Raw genomic sequence first — 18,833 nt, forward strand, 5'->3', positions numbered from 1 at the left:
TGCATCACAGCTGTGGTGCACAGATGTATTAAATGCAGAGATTAAGTTGTCCTCTTGTGCTCTGGAAAGGGCACCCTTGCTAATGCAAAGTTAGGCGTGACTAATTGGGAAGTGATCCGTTAAATAAACGTAGCTCCAAAGCAATTAGGTTGAAGTCTGTTGTTGAATTTCTGCTGCAAACTAAACGATTTCCATCTGTTTTTAGGTGTCTTTGTATCCAGTGTTGTTCTGGTCTTACAACAGCGAGCACTTTTCAAGTTTTATATGATGACCTCTGCATTTCTGCTGGCTGCAACTTCAGTGTTGGTGAATTACTACGCTTCTTTGCACATAAATTTCTACAGTGCCTACTACACAGCTGCGCTAGGAATTCAGATCTTCCCTCATAAAGGACCGTCGCTATGGATGGCGCTTTCCATCCTTCAGCTTACCTTTGGAATTGGATACGTGACACTGCTGAACATGCAGTCCATATACTCTCAACTCATCATCCTGGATATACTGATTCCTGTAATTGGCTTGATTGTTGAATTACCTTTAAATGTTCGACAGATGCTAGTTTTTATTTCAGGCCTAGTTCTGACACTAAATACCACAGCCATTTTAGTTACGAAAATTAAATGGTTCTATTATTCAATGCGATATGTTTACCTGCTGGTGAGGCACATGTATCGCATTTATGGATTACAGCTATTGATGGAAGATACATGGAGGAGGATTCGGTTTCCAGCTGTACTGCGTGTCTTCTGGCTGACGAGACTTACAGCACAAGCTGTGGTATTAACGTATGTTGTAAAGATGGCGGAAACTAATACAGAAGAAAAATCCTTCTTGATATCATGGGATAACTGCTGGGAACTGATCTGCAGCCTGATCATAAGCGGGTGTGACTCCACCTTGACTGTGTTAGGCATGAGTGCCGTCATTTCCTCAATAGCGCATTATTTGGGACTCGGTATCTTGGCCTTCATTGGATCAACTGACGAGGACGACAAAAGGCTTGGATTTGTAGCGCCCGTCTTGTTTTTCATTTTAGCTCTGCAGACTGGCTTAAGTGGACTGAAACCAGAAGAACGGTTAGTTCGCCTGAGTCGAAACATGTGCCTTTTGCTGACTGCAGTCCTGCATTTTATCCATGGAATGACAGACCCCGTGCTGATGTCTCTTAGTACCTCCCACGTGTCATCATTTCGCAGACACTTCCCCGTACTGTTTGTTTCCGCTTGCCTTTTCATCCTGCCAGTTCTGCTCAGTTACATCCTCTGGCACCACTATGCACTAAATACGTGGCTTTTTGCAGTTACAGCATTCTGTGTCGAGCTTTGCCTAAAAGTAATAGTTTCTGTCACTGTTTATATATTGTTTATGATCGATGGCTACTATAATGTGCTATGGGAAAAACTTGATGACTATGTCTATTACGTTCGTTCAACTGGCAATATTATTGAGTTTATATTTGGAGTTATCATGTTTGGAAATGGAGCGTACACGATGGTTTTTGAATCGGGAAGCAAGATCCGTGCTTGCATGATGTGTCTACACGCGTACTTCAACATCTACTTGCAAGCAAAGAATGGCTGGAAGACTTTTATAAATCGACGGACTGCTGTTAAGAAAATAAACTCGCTTCCAGAGGTAAATGGAAGTCGGTTACGTGAAATAGATGATGTCTGTGCAATCTGCTACCATGAATTCACCACCTCGGCTCGCATTACTCCATGCAACCATTACTTTCATGCACTTTGTCTTCGGAAGTGGCTGTACATCCAGGACACTTGCCCGATGTGCCATCAGAAAGTGTATATTGAGGACAAGGAAAATGCCAATATCTCGAACAACAACGGGTTTGTGGCACCAAATGAGAATCCTGTACAAGTTGCAGAAGCAGCTGGTGATGTTGAAGATGAATTAAATGAAGATAATGACAGTTCCGACAGTGATATGGAAGAAGATGACGATGACTGTGTGGCACAGCACTTGAATGAGACTCTTAATGTTGACTCTAACTCTCTTGGTGATTAAGATGCCCTTTATTAAGCTGTGAGGTATTTGATTAAGATTGACTTCAACAGAGTAGAGCGTCACTTTGTAGTTATTGTACTTAAGCACAACAGCAGTATCTCAGTGTTGAGTCTGTGAATGGTGGTTGTTTACTGTGGTGTGTGCTACTGTAAATATACCTCTGATTTCTGCTGGTCTCTTTCATGACCACCTTGAAATTATGTACATTATTGTACATGGAATAAAATGTTTTCACATGTTTTTAAGATGGTTGGAAAAACACTCTTTAATTGATGTAGTGATAATGTTGTGCCAAAGACTGTATTCCAGTAATCCCTGATCCATGAGTTCTGGATGCAAATGAAAAATTCTGGCAAAAACAGACTGTTCGGCAGGTGAAATCGGAAATGAAAAGCCTGAACCAAAGCAGCTTTACTTAAAAAATCAGTATTAGCAGAGCTTTATTGCTAAAAACTAGTGAGTTGTGTTTTAAAAAACATAGGTTGGTAGACTTAATATTACAGCATTTGCATATATGGAACAAAAGACAAAACTGCTAAGCTTTCTGGTGAGGTATTAAAGCATGTCAGCGATGCGTTAAATACTGCTCAAGTACCAGTAATAGCTTGAAGTGCTCTACAGCTGAACTTAGCAGCCTGGTATTCAATCACCTGGTCATGAAACGGGTGTTAACAAGAGTTGCAAGCTTGGGCTACCCTTTAAACTGATGCTGAATCTTGATAAAAGGGAAACAGGGCTGAGAAACTGCACAAATGCAGACCACCTTTTCAAAAGCAGCTTTAATCTTGTACCATTTAAAAAAAAAGCGTCACTACATACCGGCTTCCATTGATAAGAACTTGCAGATATGGTAATTTTTGAGATTTTGCAATAACATTTACTGAAGTTATGCTGAATAAATGTAAGAAAAACAACTACATATTTGGAAAGAAGACTTTAATAGTGTTGTTATATAGAGTGTTGGCCAGCTCGAGTCGGTCATCTTCTCTTACTGCTGCCATTATTTCCAGTATTTGACTAAAAAAGAAAGGTTGATATTAGAAGACTCTGAGACTCAGTACTGAATATACTTCAGACTGCTGCATGTGTGTGTACAAGTCACTAAGACTAACCTGGAATAAAAACTTATGCTGAGAGCAGCAGGGCAAGGTGCTCAGATATGCAAACAGCTTCACTTTTAAGTCACTAACTGCCATTCCCTTCACACTGGTTGCTCCACTGGTACAGATTAATCTTCGGTCTTTCTTTTGACTCTTGTTTGGAGGTAATTAAACAGCTTTCTGTTTCAAAGAAAATGTCATTTTGTGGGTGTCTTTATCAATGTTCTTCATTTTTTCAGGCTGGAATTCATTGGCCTTTTAAGGCTAAAGCTGCACTGGGAATCAACTGGTCTATGGCAAAGCTTAAATTCCAGATAGAGCTTTATCTGAGAGTATAGATGCCAGAGTAACTTATTCCTATTTCCCCCTTCTCTAGATTGTGATTAGTGCATTAAGGTAGTTGTAGTAAATATTAAATGAGCAGTTTTAGAAGGCCCATAGTCTTGATACAAGCCAGGAGAAGGAGGCCAAAGAAATGGGAATGAATAATACTAACACTAAGTAACAGAAAACAAGGCCACAATCTTTTCTCTGTACTTCGTTTCATTTTGTAGCAATCATTCTGAAAAAAAAATAGTATTCTGTACTGTTCCTAAGATGCACGATACTTCCTTTTTTCTTCTAGTATTAGGAAAACAACTTCATGAAGAGTAAGAACCTCAAGCTCAGTGGTAGGGTTTGTTGGCTTTGCTGTTCTCTTGCTACAGAATAGCTAAACTTCTTTTTGAGGAAAACAAAGTGGAAAAAGTTGCACTTAATTACTGGAATACAAATATTTTCCTAGATGCAGAATTAACCCATTTTATAACCACTCCTCTGCTTTGCAGCAAAAAAGCTTCTTGATTTAAGGGGATATTCAAGATGAGACAGGGTGAGGTCATGCCTCCACAGAAGAAGGTAACAAATATCAAAGAACTTAATTCTTGAGTCTTGGTAGGGCTTGCATGACTCTATCCCCACTAGCAAGCAGCAGGTGCTACACGCCACTGTCACACTGTGTATGAAATCACTGAAGGAGGGGGAAAAAAAGCCTTGTGGGGCTAAAATTTTTAAAAAATGGCTTCCAAGGGGAGTAGTGTACTTCTAAAAATATGTATTAAGTTGAAATATCACCATCAAAATGGAAAAGTGTCCAGCACCACCAAAAAAAGACAACTAGAACATTCCTCCTGACAACTGAGCTGTATTAAACAGTATAAATACCCTGAGCTTTAAACATACTTTGTGGCCTGAGGCTGACCGTCCCTCACACCAGATCTTACTACCTGAGAAGTCAAGAAGTCCCAATTCTCAGTTACCATACTTCATTTCTCCTAAGGTTTAAGATGCTCTCAAGTCACCAGTCTACAATTAGTACACATTATCATTAATGTTAAAGGGACAGCAATCTTGAAATCAGGTTGAACTAAACAAGAGTTTTATAAAACAAAGCAAAAAACCTCCGTATAGCATTTGGCCACCGCTCTAGGACAGACTCCTCGCATTTTCAGCTCTGGGGTTTCTGAAATACTTCTGTAAGCTACAACTACGGCAGCAGAGAGAGACACAGGATGTGGTGTTGACGCACACGGGGGTTGCCAAAATGGCAACCTCAGAGTCGAGGTCCTCCACAGAGACCTGTTCTCAGTTTATCTCTTCTCCTAGTCCGAGATTACAGACTCACCCTTAAAATACTGAAAGAGGTGTTCCACATGCTAATGTGTGTGCTTTGTGTTTAAAACAAAATGATACTGCAAATCAACACAACTGCATAAAATACATCTAAACGCCAGGAGATGTGACTGTGTAAACTTAAACCATGCTTCTGGCATGACCAGTGGAGTCTCTCCAAAGAGTTTCTTTAGAGATCCCCAAAAAAGCAGCAGAATTCCTTTCAGTTCACAAACTCTTGTTTAGACGCCTTGCTGAATACATTCTTTAGTACTGTCCTGAGCAGTACTTCAAAAACTAGTTCCCAAACGGGCAGCTTATACAGCTTTTCATAGAAATCAATGCAGACTTCACCACTTGTGAATGAGCACATGCACTTTGCGCCTGGACAGCTATAGCTGTCAGCGTTACATGTGCAAAATTCATTCATGTCCTATATGGCAAGAAGAAACCTTCCCAAATTCTCTTCTCAGAGAGTTGAAGATAACTGAGAAGATTGGCATTAACTCACTGACCAGACGTTGTAATGGTGGCAAAAAATTAAGGCATTTAATCTATCAGTGCTATTTAATGACAATAAAGAAACATTTCCACTAAAACGATGCTACATTTTCCCGCTTTTCACACCTCTGCAAGGAAGCATCTGAAAAGGTGGCAGAAAACCGTTTCTCTATTTTCTACATGTCCCTAAGCCCCTGGAGTTCTCTTTCGCTACCCTGTATGTTGGCTACTGTTATTCCTATTTAAACCTAACAGGATCAATTTATTTTAGGCGCAGTAGCAGAATGCAGAAGCAACCCTAACCACGTTCCCGCGGTGGCTGTTCATGTCACAGGCCCTGGCACTGCTTGGTGCCTCAGCCCTGCGCCCTCTGCGGAGCACTGGGCAGCTCCAGCACTGCAGCAGGGTTAAAAATAACTGGAATGACAATGGAATGAATTTTATTCAGGTCAGGTTACTTTACCAGGTTTAATCCAGTGTATCAGGTGAAAAGATAAAAACAACACTGGTTTCCCTTTCAGGGAGCTTTTTAGAGCCAGGATTGCCAAAGTGGGAAGATGTAAGACTTGTAAATTTTTTCCCACAGCCTACAAAGCACTACCTTGAACAAGTCTCAGTACATTTAGAATTCATTTCTATTTACTACATTTCCAGTGAACTGTTGGGTTTTTTTTCATTTTTCTCCCCATGAGATTTGAAATATTTTAAATAATAGTACAGTAGTAGACTTACATTATATGGCAGGGTTCATTCCTGTCCTTCAAGCAGTGCCCTATTTCCCATTTCTTTTTTGTAGGAAATGTAGTTTTAATGTATTTTGATCCAGCGTGAGTATTTTTCACTCCACACCAAGGGGCATCTAGTTTCATTTGAAAAAAAGAAAACACTTAAGAGTATGCAATCGTTGGATAATAGCATGAGATAGTTTAATCAACTACTTCTATAGACAAAAGCTCTGGCAATCTCATTCTGGCAGTGACTTTTAATTCAAAATGGAATTTAAGAGATTTGGGCAATTTAACATCTTCGCAATCTTTGGATTTTTATACCATTAACTTTCAGGATTTTACATTTTAAAAACATCAACAATAGTACATTTCTTCTGACAGGATAGTTACATACACTGCATGCGTTTCACAGAAACTTCCCACATAACAAGTTTGTACTTCACGTGCAAATAAATTTAAGGATTAGGCAGTTTGTGGTTTTCCCTTTCTAGATTCAGAAATTAAAATACTCATATTTACAATTGCCAGTTACTGGTAATAGAAATGAACATGCAAAAAAACCAGAAAAGCCATCCCTAGTCAGTTAAGATCACTGCTCATTAAGCCAAGAGGAGAATTCCAGCATTCTTCCACCTTACTCCATTTAAAGAGCTGTCGTTTCCAAATGCCGTTACTGCTACCCGTGGCAAGCTCACAGCCATTGCCTGGTGTCTGCACATCTCCAGCAAGCTCGATTCTAAAAGACATTCAAGCTGGATTCTGGGACACAGATTCATCTAAAAATCTGGGCTTGTCAGTTTGTCCTTTTCATCTTCTCCTGGGACTCACACCGCAGCTCATTCCCCCAGCGCAAGGCTGAAAATGAGTATTTCTGGAGGCTGTAAACTGCTTTCCAAAGCGGAGAAACAGTCCTTTTTCTACCCTGAACCTCTTATGGTTTGACTCTGCCCTCTCATTGCTAGTACAAGCACACCTCGCTGCCCAATAGCGTTTGTTACAAACTGACCAAGATATAAAATCTTACCGGTCTCTATCATTAATCGTTCACTAGGAATTGATTTCAGTGTTTCCAAGTTGGCTTCTGTTTTCAGTGAACTAGAAAATCAGAGATGGGTTAAAAAAAACCCCAACACATTACAAGCGCATTTACTTTGCCTGATGAAATGTTCTGCAAGAAAGGTGGCTTCTGAAGTCATTTTGTTAGTGAATAAAATTTGCCTCATTTCTGTAAAAGTGCTGCCTGCAAATCCAAACTTTGCAAAAAGCAGCAAGTTTGGAGTTACTCAGCGAAGCCTCCTCACGCAGTTGAGCAGGCAGAACCCCTGCCTGGCTGCCACTGCTTGCCCAGCCTCCCAGGCACCTGGCTCTGGGCCAGCTGACTGCTGAGAATTCAGACCCTGTCACCGGTGGATGAGGCTGCTCAAGCTACATCTGCCTTACTCCTGGATTTGACATGGCAGCTTAAAACTGCGCCCGTTTTTAAGCACTTTGCGGAAGGACTGCTTCCACATTCAACAACCTCATTTATTTACAAACAAGGATTGACTGCAGGGTAGTAAAATGGACTTAAGACTAGATTAACTCCCTGAGCTGTGAGTTAAGAACTTTTATGGCTAACAGACTAATCAGCGCAATTCTAAATCTGTCAGATGATTAAGAGTCTAGTGAGCTTTGAAAACTTGACCTCACTGTTTAAAAGAAGGCAATGAGTTCACTACAGCTGACATTTAAAAATAGTTTTATTTCTTTTAAAGAACTTACCAGCCATTTATTCCAATATAAAGATCCAAATCTATTATTGCTGCTGCTTCTTCCTTTGTGCCATCAAAAGAATGTACCTAGAACATAGACGCACACATGTATACAAATACATACAAATAAATACACTTCACTTGAAACTCCATTTAGAAGTATGTATTAGTTTTTAGTTGCATCACAAATACCTCTGATAGCACATACTATGTATCAATGCAAACATAAGGATGGGACATGGCTCAGGTGATTCTGAATTTGGGCCAAGTTCAGGCTGAAGTCACTTGAAGACTGCAACAGAACTGGTTACCACGTTTTACTACAGATAAATATGTGTAGGAAAGGCCCGCCCAGTGATACTGCCTTGGGTCCAGGAACTTCCTACAGCTGATCCCTGGGAGCCCACACATAGGAACGAACCTTGTGTGCACTAAATTTTGTCATTCTCTCCTCGGTATTCCCCACAGGGCACCATCAGGGACACAGTAAGAGCAGTGTTACGTTCTCCACAGATTTTAGTCCACCAGAGCTAGAGAGACAGCCTGTTTGGTCACCCCAGGGACTAGAGTGGCAAGCGGTGGATCACAAGGTACCAAGAGCGTAACACATCTGGGAACCACAGCTTCTCAGCCCGAGTAAAGAGACTGACAGGTTCCACACGCCGCGAGGGGGATGGTCAGGTGCAGAGGGTGCTCGCTCATCCGTTCTCCCCTAGTTACCAGTTTTGCAAAAAAAAAGAAAGGAAGGAAGGAGAGGTTGTACAGTATTACGTAAAGAGCCCAACATGCAAAGTACTGAGCTAGGGGAAGGTTTTTGCGGCAACAAAGGGGAAACCCGGGGACTGAGATATTATTGTAGGAGCTGTGGTCTGAAGTTAGTAGGATAGAGTAATCCAAGCATTTCTTAGTTTTGGAAAACATTGCCATAATGGAAACCTGAAAAAGCGGTGCTGGACTTTCCTAATCATTTCACCCCAAGTTTTTCCTGTTATACTTCTGGTTAAAACACACAATCTGAATATCTAAAGACATAAGTAATCAAAAGCTACATCTGGATCTAATTTGAAAACGATGTCTAATGTCAGAAGCAAATGTTTGAGGTTACGGCTTCCATTGGGAACATGCATCTAAATTATCTGTGGTCTGAATGTGCTGCAGTTACAGACACTTGAAAATTGGGAAAAGGCCAATGTCAATTATAAGGTGCTTAAACTGTCCTTCTGACAGGCCAAGAAAAACTGCTCATGTCAGCTGCAGAGCTTTTTCTCAGCCTGTCTTCTTACCTTGCAAAAAAACCTGTTGGATAAGCAACAAAAAGAAAAATATGAGAAGGGACTAGAAAACACTTATTAATTAACAAAAATTTATACCACGTAACAGGAAGCCTACTCAGATTCCATAGCAAACAAGAAGTTGCACGTTATGCAACAATATTCACACACATGCATGTAAAAAGGAATGTAACGCTGAACTCCATACTTACCACTCCTCCTACGAATCTATCTCTGTTTCTTCTCATTATGTCTATGAAACAGAATAAATACGTATGCAAGACAGCCTTATAATAGACAAAGTTGAAAGGCTCAGGTTTCCATATTTTTCATATTCAGAATTTGCTCTGAGTATGAAATTCTCAGGGAAAACCCACCTAAAAATTCAGTATGTGAGTTTCTACAGTGGAGAAACATGGGCAGTTGTGTCTGTTCTGACAGGTCAAACTGTTTTTCAAAATACCTGTAAAATAGAAAGCACCTTTAAACAGAAAATCAGTGTAAGAACAAATACAGTAGAAGATTTTTTTCTAGCTTCTATCCTCCAGAACTAAAGACAGAATTCATGGATTTGCCATGCAAGAGCTCTTATTTATGCAAAGATTTAAAGGGAGCTCTTTTCCCATGGTATATTCACATTGTAGTGATCTATGCTGGAAGAAAGGTAAGTGGCCAGGAGCTTCAGTACTGAAGAACGCACACATACATATGCCAGGCATGTACTCTTAAGTGTGGGTGTAGCAGTTAATTTTTATTTATTTTTAATGAAAGAGGAACTGACTCGTCTCTCCGCAAAGTTTTCGAACGTCAGGAATGGGAGAGTGCAGACCACACAGGTTATTCCAAGGAGTACTTGGGTGATGGGCACGAGAGTCCCTTGCAGACTTCTACAACCTCAAACGGCCAAAACTGCATCTGAGCTGGCTGGGCTCTAAAGTAACAACCCAGAGCTTTTGCTCACTCTTCCACCAAGGTCACTCTGTCCTCTCTTGGACTGGAACAAATACCAGCATTAGGCATCTTACTTCTGCCCCATTCTGCCTATTGTCTTCACTCTTTCAAAGTCTTCCGCTGTTTTCTCTCCTCTCCTTCGTGTGCCTGCACCCTCTCCTTTTCACCCATTTTATCCCTACCTTCCCCTCCTAGCACTCCCTTTGAAGGAGCGGTAACAGCAAGGCAGCCGTCCTATGAAGAGACATGAAAACGGCGCAAAGGGAAGGTAACAAGGCAGCCAGTTTCCAAAGGAAACTAATTAGCACTGAACTAACCCCTCACTTGTCATTTGCAGTTAATTCTGATCCCAGTGCATCCGCATTTACCATTTGTCTGCCACGCTGCGCCCAGGCATGCAAATTACCAACGCTCAGGAAACACGGTGGAGGAACTCAGGCACAGCAGAAAGCCAACAAGTGCGTGGGTGACTCCGTATCTGCGTGTCATTTGGAAGATGACATTATTTGGACGAGGCGGGAGCACAACACTGCCTGTCCCAACGGGCTGGGACCGTAGGCACACACTGCATTTCTTTAGGGGTTGCTGTGAAAGGCAGCGCGCGGCACCGGGACACTCCCATCATCAGGTATCAGAAACATTTCAAAGGCAAAGGCAAACTCAAGTATGCACGAACCGCTGTGTATGATTCATACACCAACCGTTAGCTTGATTTACATTTTCCTAATATATAAATAAGAATAATAAACACAATAATAAAAAAAAAGATAATGCAACTGGCCATTTTGTTTGGTGCAATTTTCACTATTTTCTGTACGTTACAGGTTGGTATTTCTCTGATAAAAATTACCTTCCCTGTTTATCAGTGCAGATCTTTGAGAAAAACATCTGGAACAGAAGTTGGCTGTAACATTAAAAAGCTGACAGGAAAAGTGAGGAGAATTAATTATACCTACTTTGAATCTTCTTTGTAGTCTAGATACTGTGTTTTGACTAAATATAAATTTAATTGCAACTCATGATTGCTCTTGTGGTTACACAGCTACAGTTGTTTGATTAGTGGGGTTTTTTTAAACAGAAGACTTGTTTCATAAGGAAATGAAGTTTTAGAGACTGAGATACAAATAAGTCTCCCAAGTAACCTGCTGCCAATTTCAATCTAATTCTGAGAAGGGCAGTGGTCTTGAAACTAGTGCCCTCACAAATGGAAAGGCAACTTGAACTTCCATTCCTAGCCACAATGAAGCCCAACACATGCTGCTACTTGCCCTGTGAAAAAGAAAGGGGGAGTGGACAGGGAATTTCTCAGAGAGATATTAAAAAAAAAGAAAAAAAGAGGGATACCCTAGAAAAGCATGAAGAAACCAGACACATGGTGATCAGAATAGTAACAAAATAAGTCAGTAGGAAGCTAAACCTTACTAGTTCCAGTGCTGAAGAAATAACCTCTTTCTTTGGGCAAGTAGACTGTCATTCAATATAGGCTGGTCCTCTGGTGCTTCCCAATAAAGAAGTTTGCAAATACTCCTCCATGGTGGTTCTCGGGTTTAGTTTTGACCATAAAATTCAAATCCTGTGGCATTTTCAGGTTGAGATCAAGACACTAAAGGACCTGAAGCAAACTGGCTTTGCTGAGGTAGAATACACCCAGACAAAAAATTCTAAGTTTGTGTAGGAAGTGCAAGTGATCTTGTTCATTCCCTCCATTTTGGTTAAGAAAACTCCTATTTCCATGTCACTAAGCCTCACAAACCCTTCCCAGCAGGTGAGACTTCTAAATACTTTGTAATGTGACCTTCACCATAATATGAAGGCAGTACCTTCACCTAACTACCATTCAAATCACCATTTTCTGTTGGAGAAATTACAAAAATGGAAAAAAAATCTGACAAAAAAAGTGCTTAGGGCTGCTTCAACAAAGGAATTTCTTCTTCGTTAGCTTTTTCTATCAAAGTGAAAGGATTCAGAAATAATGTTCATTTTTTACAGGTGAAAATTAGCCAAGAGAAAACACAGCATAACTAACTAGAAAATAATGATTAAACATTAAACAAAACAGAGGTCATGCTCAGATACTACCCACTGGAAAACTACCATACTTCTCTTCTACAGGATACCTCTGCAGGTGCTTGCTAGCTATTCCAGGGACTGCTACACCAAAACTACAGATCAGCTGAAAACCCATGACCTACCTGCTTGCATGTCGCACCTTGCCTTCTTTTTTTTTAGCTCATTTATCAAGTATACATTGACTATTAATTTTAAGAATTCACTTATCCTGTCTGCTAAAGATCATGAACGCCAGACAGTGCGCAACTCTCTAACATTCAGATAGCAGAAATGAAAACAACTCCAAAACTCTGGCCATGCTTCACAAACACATGGAGGACAAAGACCAGGGAAAGCTGTCCATTTCGAAAATACAGAATTTACAAACACTGTGTTTGCAGACATCTGTCCCTGAGAGTTCCAATATTTCTTCCCTCCCTCTTATTTTTTTGCTTTCTGTCTTTTTCATCAATCATCTCCTTTTAAATGCAATTTCCAGGAAGGGCTGCTAAAAAGCTCAGAGAAACGAGATTTACGTATTTCATACAATCACTGAAACAGCTGAAAAAAGACTTTTCGTCATTATCAACTTTAATTAGAAAGGACTCACCTACTACTTGAAAAGGGATTTTTCTTCCACCCTATTACCTCTTTGCTCACAGCCCAATTTCAGTGCACTTGATTAGAAGTTTTTTACTGCAGGTCTTCAGCTGCAGTCCATCAGGTAAGAAAAATCAGAGACTTTTTTTTTTAACCCAGTAACACCAAAGCAGTCAGGATCTTAAAATCTGATACTCCACCAGTGGTTTAGTTTGCCACAGAAAAGAAACAGGTTATGCTCCAAGGTGTGCTTTGCTGAATTGTATGCTGAGCTCTACCAGGAAAAAAAAGTTCTGTTCATTTTGCTGAATATTTTACTGTTTGACTGTAGCATTATGAAGAAATTAACTCTACTTACTGCTAATGTGGCCTTAGGAAAACACATAACTAACCAGTGCCCTCCAGTGACTAATTTACTCAGAACAGTAATATGCAAGCAGAATTCATTAATAATTCATCTTATTTGAATTTAGCACTTTAATCTTTCAGTCAGTTCCCTCTGTAGACAAAAGTTCGCAATACAGTTATGCAAGCTGATTTTTGGGGCTCGCCTTGCTTCTTTCCGTTCAGTATTTACACTGCATATATAATACTTCGAAACACAGACGTGTCTCCAGCTCCCAAGATTTCCTTTTTTTCATGAGCTCTCAATTATCTGCCTGCAGCTAACAGACACCTTACTAAAAGCTTATTTTTTTCCACTGCTGACTTATCCTTTTTGACAGTTCTGTTCCCTTCCCTGTGCTTTTCGATCCGTAACCCAAATCTTTCACACACTAGTTAAATTATTCTCCCCATGTCTCTAAGAGCTCTTGAGTGTGAGCAAGAATGAACAACTGACACACCCAGAAATCCACCAATTCTCACCAATTTTACAGAAAAAGACACATTATGTCAACAGCAGGCACGCAGCAAAATTTAACAGACAGCACTACTTGAAGGCAGGCATCTCTCTTTAAAGTCCCATTTCTGCCAAAAAACTCCAGAGCCAACCCTGCAAATTGCAGGTCTGTACTTGACAAGATGTTACACAGTAGAACACATAAAACAGTCTCATAAATTGCTGCAAGTCAGTTTATAGTCATCAGAAGTTTCTTACTTGAGTTGGATGTCCTTTGGGCAAAATTCTAATCTATCAAAATCTACGAACAGAAAGAACAAAAAACCTACTTAGTGTTTTAGGATTTTTTAAACATAGGTCTAGGAAAAAAATATTGAATTGCTAAGGTAACACTTACCTAAGCCACATTCTCCAACTGCTATTACCTTTGTCTTATTTCTTTCAATCAGATTTTTTAATTCAGATAAATATTGTTCAGGGCTGCTCTGCTCAAATTCTCCACAGCGGGTAGGATGACAGCCAACTGTACTGTAAAACATGTCTAAAGCAAAAGAGTATTAGAAGTTTATAAAAAAAGGGGAAAAAAATGAAAATTCATATAGGTATAGACAGTAACTTTTTTATTGCTCATAATTTTGAAAGAAAACTCCCTTTGAACATCTTTATCTTGGTGATGATTTTATTACATTGATATTTTCTGCTTTAAAAATGTTAGACAGTATCTCCAGCTGGAGTATGCACTAATTGCTTTACTCCAAAACTGCAACTCAAAGCTGAATTATTCTGATGAAGCAGCCCTCCTCCCCTCAAAAATATCACAATTATCAATGTTGGAAGAAACCTCAAGATCATCTAGGAACACATCTCGTTCAAAAAGCATGAGGTTATCCTCAGCTGTAAGCTCTGCAGGCAGCATGCAGTTTCCATCATGTGCCTCTGCATTAGCTGCTACAGAATTTTGCAAGCAACTTCTAGCCTCGTTTACCTACATATCTAATCAAGATTACTTCAGTGCCAAAACTAACACTTCTGACAAGTGCCTTTACAGAGAATGTAAAAACACGGGGGAGGGAAGGCCCAGAGCAACGTGACCTAGTATTAGATCTAGTCCTGCTCTGATGGAGGTGGGGAGGTGGATTGGGTCAGACCAAATAACGTCCTCCAGTTCATTCCAACCTAAATTATTCCATAGTTCTGTTTGTAAACAGTATTTTAAAATGCATTTTAGTTCAATTACATATTTAAGTATGAGGGTGACCTCATAAATGTTTATGGGTGACCTCATAAATGTTTATAAATACGTCAAGGGGGAGTGTCAGAGCCAGGCTCTTCTCAGCAGTGTCCAATGACAGGACAAGGGGCAATGGGTACAAGCTGGAACATAGAAGGTTCCACAAAAATATTAGGAAAAACTTTTTCCCTGTGAGGGTGACGGAGCCCTGGCACAGGCTGCCCAGGGAGGGTGTGGAGTCTCCTTCTCTGTTGACATTCAAAACCCACCTGGACGTGTTCCTGTGTGACCTACTGTAGGTGATCCTGCTCTGGCAGGGGGGCTGGACTAGATGATCTTTTGAGGTCCCTTCCAACCCCTGACATTCTGTGATTCTGTAAAAGTAACTAGTGGAGTGGGATTTGCCTTTCCATGGAAAGAAAGGGAGTGCTATGAGAACCACAAATAGGAAGATACCTCTCTTATTCAAGTTGGTCATGATAAGTAAGTAAAAAAAAAAAAAAAAAAAGAGGTCACCAAAACACATAGATTCCCACCACATACGCGTTCCAGCTTACTTCTAGAAGATAGCCTTGTAACCACATTTTTACTCCAGAGATTTCCTGTAACTTCTATTTTTATCTAGAAATATTCTATCTAGAATTTACAGGAAAGATGGATTCCTTCCAACAGCCAGGGATCTAAAGAGCAACATACAGAAATTCATATGCAACGCATTCATCTGGAGCGTGTCCAGAGAAGGGCCACGAGGATGATCAGAGGGCTGGAGAACCTCTCCTGTGAAGACAGACTGAGAGAGTTGGGGTTGTTCAGTCTCCAGAAAAGAAGGCTCCAAGGAGACCTTATTGTGGCCTTCGAGTATCTCAAGGGGGCTGACAAGAAAGCTGGTGAGGGACTTTTTAGGATGCTGGGTAGTGATAGGACTAGGAGGAATGGATTGAAGCTACACATGGATCGGTTCAGATCGGACGTTAGGAAGAAGTTCTTCCCCATGAGGGTGGTGAGACACTGGCACAGGTTGCCCCCAGAGGGAGTGGAAGCCCCATCCCTGGAAGTTTTCAAGGCCAGGCTGGATGGGGCTCTGGGCAGCCTGATCTAGTGGGGATGTCCCTGCCCATGGCAGGAGGGTTGGAACTAGATGATCTTTAAGGTCCCTTCCAACCCTGACAGTTCTATGATTCTATGATTTTAATCTGAGATTCAGTGAACAGCTCCGGGGGCAGGTCCTTTTGAACTCTTCAATTCTGAGAGCAGAGAAGCTTATATTTTTGACTGACAATATAAGTTTAAGGTGAAAATACCATTTGTCTGTGCCAGCTGCAACGCATCTTTACTGTCTTGTAGACTTCCACCTGTAATCAAAAACTTGAAAGAAAAGTACTGTCAGCAAGTATGTTCTTCTTTGAACATCAAACAGAATGTTTAAGAAAGCACTCAGATATAAGTAAGAATCTAGACAGAGAACATCAGATGACAAATCCTAATGTGATAAAATTTCATAAATCAGTAACAAACCGCAACGGTCCTCAGGAGCTAGCAAACACACTAGGTATCAAAACCTGAGCTTCTTCTTTATCGAGCATCTTCTGTGCTAAGTATTTAAACTATTAAATGAGTAAAATGCTTCTATTGCAGCAATATTAACTTCATTAGACAATGAGTCAAGAAACTTTATTTATATTCAACGAATGATTCCCAGAGACATTCTCCCCGTCTTACAGGTGGAGAAACTAAAAACTCCTGAACACCCAAACCAAGACACGAGTAAGTAAGTAGATAAGAGAAGAGTCTGTAACAGAGTTGGGATTACAAATTTAAGAATTTCTGGCTACGATCTTTTATTTTTACTGTAAAATCAAAGTTTATCACATCAGAATTGTGTTTTTTGAACCATCCCTTCCAAGGTCTTGCACCCCACATCCTAACAAATCATGACTACGCTGCTTTTGGAGAACTCTTATCCCTAACACGTTACAGATCAGACTCGGTCGGCACCAAGTCAGACATTTCTGTAGCAGGCCCCACACGTCACTCGGGATACAAGATGACAGAAGTGGCCGCGTGTAGTACAACTAACATGGAAAATTATGCACAAGGTGACTGCAGTAGGTCAGAGAAGGTCTTTCTGTTGAAACTGTACAAAAAGAAATCCTACATACATATCACATGATACCACTGACCTTAAATAAAAGTTATTGCAGTTTCCATTGCCAGGTCCAGAAACTTGCAAAGTATTAGAAAGCCGGTAAAAATATTAAAGAAATTTTATTACAAGAAATTACCTTTTTAACGCCAACTTTGACCGCTCTCTCTACCACATCCAAAAGGTCATCTGTGAAAATTCATAAAAATTAAACCTGAGGTTTTATAGCATGACTGAACTACTTCTCAACTAAAAATCACTTTTACACAGTTACGAGCAATCTTTAAATCACACTTGACTAATCTTTAGAAGACAATAACAAAATGCTAAGTGAAGATCTAACTTCAATACAGGATTTTTTTCACATAATTTAGTAGATTGTTTTTACTGCTGTATCTAAAGGCCATGAGAGCAAAAAGCATCTGTTATAATTAATAATTATGATTCACCAATGCAATATTTTGATAGTTTATTGCTCATAATTCTCAGATTAGTTTCTTGCACACAGTCCTAACATAAATATGTTAGTAATTTTCCATTTTGCTCTAGAAGCAGTAACCTGTAGACAACTTAATAGCAATGCAGTAGATAAGAATATATTTCGTTTGGAACATCTAAATTACTTAATCACACTTTCTTCTTCAAGCCACAGTAAATAATAAGCATCTAGTTTCTGAGGAAAAAAAAAATCTAACCTCGCTTTCTGGCAAGAAAGAGGCTTCCATTTTAACAAGAGGGATCTTATCTTATCAGCAAATACAAAGAAGCATTTACCTTGATGTTTTTGAGTTCCCCTGTAGATTCCTCTGAACATAGGATCTGTCAGGTTAATACCAATATCTATGAGAAAAAAATTAAAAATTAGACTCTACACTCACTCTACATTTCATTCTGAGCATTAGGCAACTAGGGAAGACAATGGAAAGCACATCTAAGCAGTCCCTGACAGGCCATATAAAGCTTAAGCATAAGTTTAGTTTCCTAACTTATGAGCTTACAATCTTACTAGAAGGAACAGGAAACTAAAATTTTGGCCTTTTGTGGAACTGCAGACTTATTCTATGAGTGTCTAAGACATACCCTCATATCCACCAAAGCAAACACATATATACTGTTTACTGCAATTAAGTCTGGTTTTTTTACATGAATGCACAAATTCACTTCTGCCAGCAAGGACTAACAAGGAAGGCAAAATGCAGCATCTCACACGCAACCTTTACACAGATGGGAACAGCAGCAGACTGCCTCATAAAAGCTGCCTGTTTTCCCTCCTCCTGCCCACCACCATGCAGCCTGGCCATCAGCATGAACAGGAAAACCTGCAATGCAGGCACTGACCGAGGCCACCCCAGCCCCAGCGCAGTGTTCCCTGTTCACTGGGCTCTCCCCTGAGCGCAGTCTTCTCTCTTCACTGGGCTCCCAAAGCCTTCCCTGAGCTGCCGCCCCGCAGGCCCGGGCTGAGGCACAGGCTTCAGGTCCAACACGCTCCCGCAGCTGCCAGAGCCCATGTTTCTGGAGGGAAGGGAAATTTCTCAGGGCAATATTAGCCTGCTCAGCAACACATAAAGCTTCGTGGAATCGCAGAATGGTTTGGGCTGGAAGGGACCTTAGGGCTCATGTGGTTCCAAGCCCTCTGCCATGTGCAAAAAAGTTGCCCCGGGCCCCATCCAGCCTGGCCTCGAGCACTGCCAGGCAGGGAGCACCCACAGCTTCCCTGGGCGCTTCCACTGTCTTACCGCCCTCACAGCGAACAGCTTCTTCCTGACGTCTAATCCAAATCTACCTTCCTCCAGTTTAAAACCACTGTCCCTCGTCCCATCGCCACACGCCTTTGCAAACAGACCCTCCCCAGGGAAGAACTTCAGCCTGAGCCGACCTCCGGAGATTATTTACGTGCTTCCTGTCCAATTTCCCAATAATATGAACATCTTTATCCGAGACACCTGCATGCACCTGGAAATAAACAGGCGAAGGCGTCAACGCGAGAAAGGGGAC

General features: G+C 40.7%; 2 protein-coding genes across 2 annotated transcripts; one reads left to right on the top strand and one right to left on the bottom strand.

Annotated features, from left to right (window-relative positions):
- Nucleotides 1-205: 205 nt before the first annotated feature.
- Nucleotides 206-2,263, top strand: RNF139 (ring finger protein 139; the record flags this gene model as incomplete). Its single annotated transcript, XM_009864299.1, has 1 exon — nt 206-2,263. A coding segment is annotated over one exon (1,817 nt), but the record flags the coding sequence as incomplete, so codon positions are not given.
- A 519-nt stretch (nt 2,264-2,782) lies between these two features.
- On the bottom strand, nt 2,783-17,652 carry TATDN1 (TatD DNase domain containing 1). The gene is made up of 11 exons (XM_009864297.1): nt 17,613-17,652; nt 16,978-17,027; nt 15,997-16,060; nt 13,862-14,005; nt 13,723-13,765; nt 9,401-9,486; nt 9,236-9,276; nt 7,763-7,839; nt 7,026-7,096; nt 6,006-6,132; nt 2,783-3,039 (listed from the first exon to the last, which is right to left on the bottom strand). Exons 1-11 carry the CDS (start codon nt 17,650-17,652, stop codon nt 2,937-2,939), a joined length of 846 nt encoding a protein of 281 aa, XP_009862599.1. The 3' UTR covers nt 2,783-2,936.
- Between the last annotated feature and the right edge of the window lie 1,181 nt (nt 17,653-18,833).

This window comes from Apaloderma vittatum, unplaced genomic scaffold, assembly GCF_000703405.1.
Source record: "Apaloderma vittatum isolate BGI_N311 unplaced genomic scaffold, ASM70340v1 scaffold37292, whole genome shotgun sequence".
NCBI lineage: Eukaryota > Metazoa > Chordata > Aves > Trogoniformes > Trogonidae > Apaloderma > Apaloderma vittatum.

Coding starts and splice junctions, on each gene's coding strand:
- TATDN1 (XM_009864297.1), bottom strand. CDS start 17,652: ATGTTCAGAGGAATCTACAGGGGAACTCAAAAACATCAAG. Junction 9,487..13,722: donor CCAAAGGACATCCAACTCAA/GTAAGAAACTTC, acceptor TCTATTTTACAG/GTATTTTGAAAAACAGTTTG. Junction 7,840..9,235: donor ATAGATTCGTAGGAGGAGTG/GTAAGTATGGAG, acceptor TCTATGTTCTAG/GTACATTCTTTTGATGGCAC.